Raw genomic sequence first — 5,000 nt, forward strand, 5'->3', positions numbered from 1 at the left:
TCGAATAAGTATTGTGATGTATTATTAAAACTGTTGCATTATTGGTCTAGCCAATTAGGAGCTCTTGACTAATACCAATAAAGGAAACATAATTCAAGATGGCAGTACCCAGGAAATTTGCTTTTCTTATGTTAATTATGTTGTTCTTGTGCTAATTAGGAAAAATATACTCAAGAAAAGCAGTGATCACTATGGGTTCTATGCAAGGTCAAATCCAGCCTCAATTGGGCGTGCATCTAATTAGGATCATTTTTTGGACATAAGTGCCAGTGAAATGGACTCTACTGCATATCAATATCAGGTTTTTCACACTCAGGTTTCATATCAGCATTAATGGGTCTGCAAATCTGCGAGCCAGCGAGCCATGCGAATTTCGCATTTAAGTCTATTAAAGCACCCATTTCAAATAGTGCTGATAAACAGTTATTAAGTCTAAGCACCCATTTTATTTAAAACAGTTACATGTAGCTTTCAATAATGGGCGTTACTAAACACAGGAACGGAACGGAATGGAATATACCGGAATATGCCGGAATGAGGCGGAATGACACCGGAATGAGATGGAGTGAACAAGAATGGTACCGGAATATACCGAAACGAGCCGGAATGACACCGGAATGAGGTGGAATGACACACAAATAAAGCGGAATATACCGGAATATGCAGGAACAAGGCGGAACGTCTCTGGAATAAAACCGAATGACACCGGAATGAGACAGAATAAACAAGAATGGTACCAGAATATACCAGAACGAGGCAGAATGACAACAGAATAAGGCAGAATAAACCAGAAGGACACCAGATTCAAGCTGATTAGCGTGGACCGGAATGACAAGGAACAAAAAGTAATTTTTATCATTCTAGACTGTGAATGAATAAATGTTGCCGAATAGAGAGACTGACAAAAAAAAAACAGTTTGCATTAAGGGGAAGTAACAAGGCTTGGATTGAGTCATGATATGTTCTCACAATTCTTCATGTAAATATATTATCAACGATCGATATAATATCTGTGCTTCTGACTTCCTTCTTCAAACAAGGAAACACTGCGTTCAGGTTCGATGGCATTATTGCCAACAATCGGGAAGAGAAAAAGAGTCTTCCGGCAGTTTGCGTGAATCTATTTCCGTAATATATCTCCATCATGTGTGGGTCGTGGGAAGCAGGTAACCAGCAACGGTAATTAGTTTGTGGTTCGCTGAACTTGATTGTGATTGGTCAATGCACAATTGACCTGTCAGAATGAAATAAAAATGTTCACGGGTTTTCTGATTCGCACAGTGAAAGCCACCTCCGAGATCCGTAGACAAAAACAATTAGAATAACATTCTGTTTCTCTTGCTCCTGTGCTCGCAGTCATGGCTCGCAGGTTTGTAATACTCAGCATGAATTATTTTTTCTTGTTTTTCAATAGAACAGGGCAACGTGAGGTTTAATCCCAAACTACAATAGCTTGGTTCTTAACCATATCCAAGTTGATCAAAACTAAATGACCAAGAGAGTCGCTTCATGTGTCATGAAGTTGGGAAGGGGGACTGAAAAAACACTAGCAGTGTACTGTTTGTCTTCACGACAACTTTACAGCTACAGCATTCCTTTAAAGTGCCCCTGTGATCAAAAAAACCACTTCCTTTTTTCCTTCAGATTTTGAAAGTGTGTTTACTTAACACCTGACTGGCAAAATTTTGAGCTTTGATTTTTATCCAAAGGCTGTTTACTTTGAGTGTAAGTTTTGGATTTAACGGTCCGCCATAACTCGCGTTCAAAACTGACCGATTGGACCTCAGAGGGTTGGATCCAGGGAAAAGTGACATCAGAGGCTCACTAGCTTAAAATTTAAGCGTGTGAACGCAGCTTATTATATATGCAAAGCGTGAGTTTAAAAGTCTGAAAGCCCAAAACCCCCTTGCTGCATATTAATTCTGCGGCGTACACACGTATTGCATTCTTAAACTAGTGAGCCTTTGACGTCATTTTCTCCTTGATACAGCTCTCTAAAGAACATAATGTCAGTAGCGGTGGACCATTAAATAGGAAAATTACAGTTAAAATAAAAAGGTGTCTTTTTGAAATCAATGCTTAAAACGTGGGTCACTTAGTGTTTTGTTAACATAGTTTTGAAATCCAAAGAAAAATATGAATTGATTTTTTGGTCACAGGGGCACTTTAACTTTATGATTGTATTTAATTAGAGGATGTGACAGATATTATCATTACGTACCGTTGGTGCACTGACAATTGCAAACTTTTCACCTTGTACTAGTTCAAAAGTGACACGCACGCTACCAGTTATCTGAATTTTTTTATGAACAGAGATGAAGTTTTGGCGGGCTGGATCAATCAGTGGAAATTCTGTACCATGATACACCAGAGCTTCATCCTTTTTAATTTTTGGAAATACCTTCAACAGTTAAAAAACAACCAATTATAAAAATGCCTTCACAGAAACATTTAGCCATCAGAACAATTAAATGACAATATATCCCTCATGATAATGTGAGGTGAGAAACAGCTCAAGTCTTACAGTGCTATACTTACCTCCCGGAATTTAGCAACAGGAATTATGTACAACGCATATTCAATGTCATCTCTTTCTATTATTCGTCTTTTGAAAAGGCAGAAGTCGTATAATTCAGATTCCCGGTGACATGGATCAGTGTCTAAGAAAAAAAAACGTAAGAGGATTCAACCATGTGAAAATTAAAAGTATTGAAATTTCAACTTCATGCCAGAACTATCTAGCATATCACAAGGAGACATTTGGGAAGAATTCAATGCATAGTAAAGTCAGTAAAGCATGAACAGGGATTAAGGAATTTAAAAACAGAGCCTACTCCAATTATAGCCTGGAAGGAACTCCTTGTGCCCGTGGAACCATAACTACCAAAAGAGTCCACCTAATTGCCACACCATTTACAGAATATAACTAAGGGAGACAACAATGAAAAGTGGGCGTCTGCAAGAACGTAACATCACCTCAATAAAAAGTCGATTTGTTTTTTATCATGACTGTGTGTGCCAAATATGAATTTTTGAGTGCTGCCAGTAAGTCTCACCAGGGAGTGCAGTGAACGAGAGAATATATAATGTTTCTCTATCATTCTCAGGCCACCTTCAGAGTATAGTACCCTACCATGTGTTATCTACATTGGGATTACAATGCGGTGACTGTGGTAAGGGCGATCAGGCCTTTTATATATATATATATATATATAATTTTATAATTATATATATATATATAAGTTTATAGTGTGGTGTGAAGGTGAAGAGCGCTCAATACCATTAGAAGTAGAGCGAAAACAAAGTAAACACTCAAGGCAAAGATCAGCTGTTGCTACTCTGAGTTTCACGCCGGTTGGCGATCTTCAGGCAACTGGCAACCTTTGTTTATATGACCTTTGTTTATATGCGCTTGTAATAAATTTGAAATGCCAGTTGCCTGAAGATCGCCAACCGGCTTGAAACTCAGAGTAGCAACAGCTGATCTTTGTCTTGTGTGTGTGTGTGTGTGTGTGTGTCTCTCTCTCTCTCTCTCTCTCTCTCTCTCTCTCTCTCTACATATATATATATATAGTATACATATTGTTTATATTATATATATATATATAGTATACATATTGTATATATTATATATATATATATATATATATATATATAGTGAATATATAAAAATATAGTGAATATTAAAACTCTACCATTATATTCCTCTTACTCTTGCCACCTCACCCAGTTAACTCAAACATTCAATCATTCTGCCATATTATTGTAACATACAAAAGTAGGCTCGGCAGCCTATTCAAATGTAAACATTTCAAGTCCTACTTCTATGAACTACAAAGTGATTTACCAGTTAAATATAGTCCTATCTAAAATACTAAATATAACGGTAGTGCAGTCCAAGGATTTGAAATTGTTGAAGATGTTGCTGAATTATTCAAAATGCATTTGGAATTGATCATAGACAAAATGGCATTCTTGGTTATGTCAAAAGCATTTGTTAAGTGCTTGAAAAAAATGCGCCGGGTTAAAAACAGTGAAAATGCAGAAATTATCTTTTAGTTTTTTGGTAGGCTGAGTTTATAATTAATAACACAGCTGGGCAATATTATATATAATAGTGCTATGTTAAACACGACAAGACTAGGGAATACCACAGTCTTCTTAGTACTACTTGACATGTACGCAATGCGTATCTATCTATCTATCTATCTATCTATCTATCTATCTATCGACAGGAGAGCACAGACCATTTCACGGTAGTGTCAGGAGCAATCATTTACTTTAAAGATGCTATAACATAATGAAGAATAAGAAAGAACTTGCCCTTACTGGAGGAAAGAGGTATAATTTTGTTGTAACACAGTTGTAATTAATCACAGTATCATCATTGGCTTTCGATCTAGTTTAGGATTTATTGTCATCAAAAATAAAATGCTTGCCTCGCTTTGACATGCTCATCTTGATTGATTTCACCCTGTAGTTTGATTTGAGTATCAAGTATTTATGAGTCAATGTATACCTGCCAAGCCCCAGAGTACAAAAATCTGGACACGTCTAGAAATCTTTGCATTGTAAGAATATCATTTTTGACAATGTCTGAATACTCTCCGAAAATCACCCGAAGGCCTTCTGAATTTTCCCGACGTCTCTCAGTTAGAACAGCATTTTAATACCTACCATATGGCTACTGTTCCCATAACCATGCTAACTTTGTACCATGTATTGTGCAATTTCATTGGTGGACTTCTGACCAATCATGATAGTCGTTAAATATACATCAACTTCATTGCTCTGTTTTACTTTTTCTGATCAAGAACAGCTGAAATAAGAGCACTAAATACACTTCTTGTTTCATTTTCCTTTTTAACATCTCGAAAATAATGAAGTAGATGAAAATTTTTTGAAAAAGGCCACAGTAGGTTTTTCTTGGGAGATTTGGTGCTCTAACTGGAAGATTTGATGACAAACTTGGAGACTCCCGGGAAAACCGAGAGAGTTGG

The 5,000-nt window shown here is 36.8% G+C and overlaps 1 protein-coding gene across 1 annotated transcript in view; it reads right to left on the reverse strand.

Moving 5' to 3' along the window:
• LOC138000332 (uncharacterized) overlaps positions 1-5,000 on the reverse strand; it is a 20,150-nt gene that overhangs the window by 13,073 nt on the left and 2,077 nt on the right. Inside the window, exons 2-3 of the mRNA XM_068846655.1 lie at positions 2,539-2,660; positions 2,222-2,401 (exon numbers count right to left, since the gene is read on the reverse strand). Of these exons, the coding sequence (XP_068702756.1) occupies positions 2,222-2,401; positions 2,539-2,660 (302 nt within the window). The remainder of the gene's footprint in view (positions 1-2,221; positions 2,402-2,538; positions 2,661-5,000) is intronic.

This window comes from Montipora foliosa, chromosome 4 (genome assembly GCF_036669935.1).
Source record: "Montipora foliosa isolate CH-2021 chromosome 4, ASM3666993v2, whole genome shotgun sequence".
Taxonomy (NCBI): Eukaryota; Metazoa; Cnidaria; class Anthozoa; order Scleractinia; family Acroporidae; genus Montipora; species Montipora foliosa.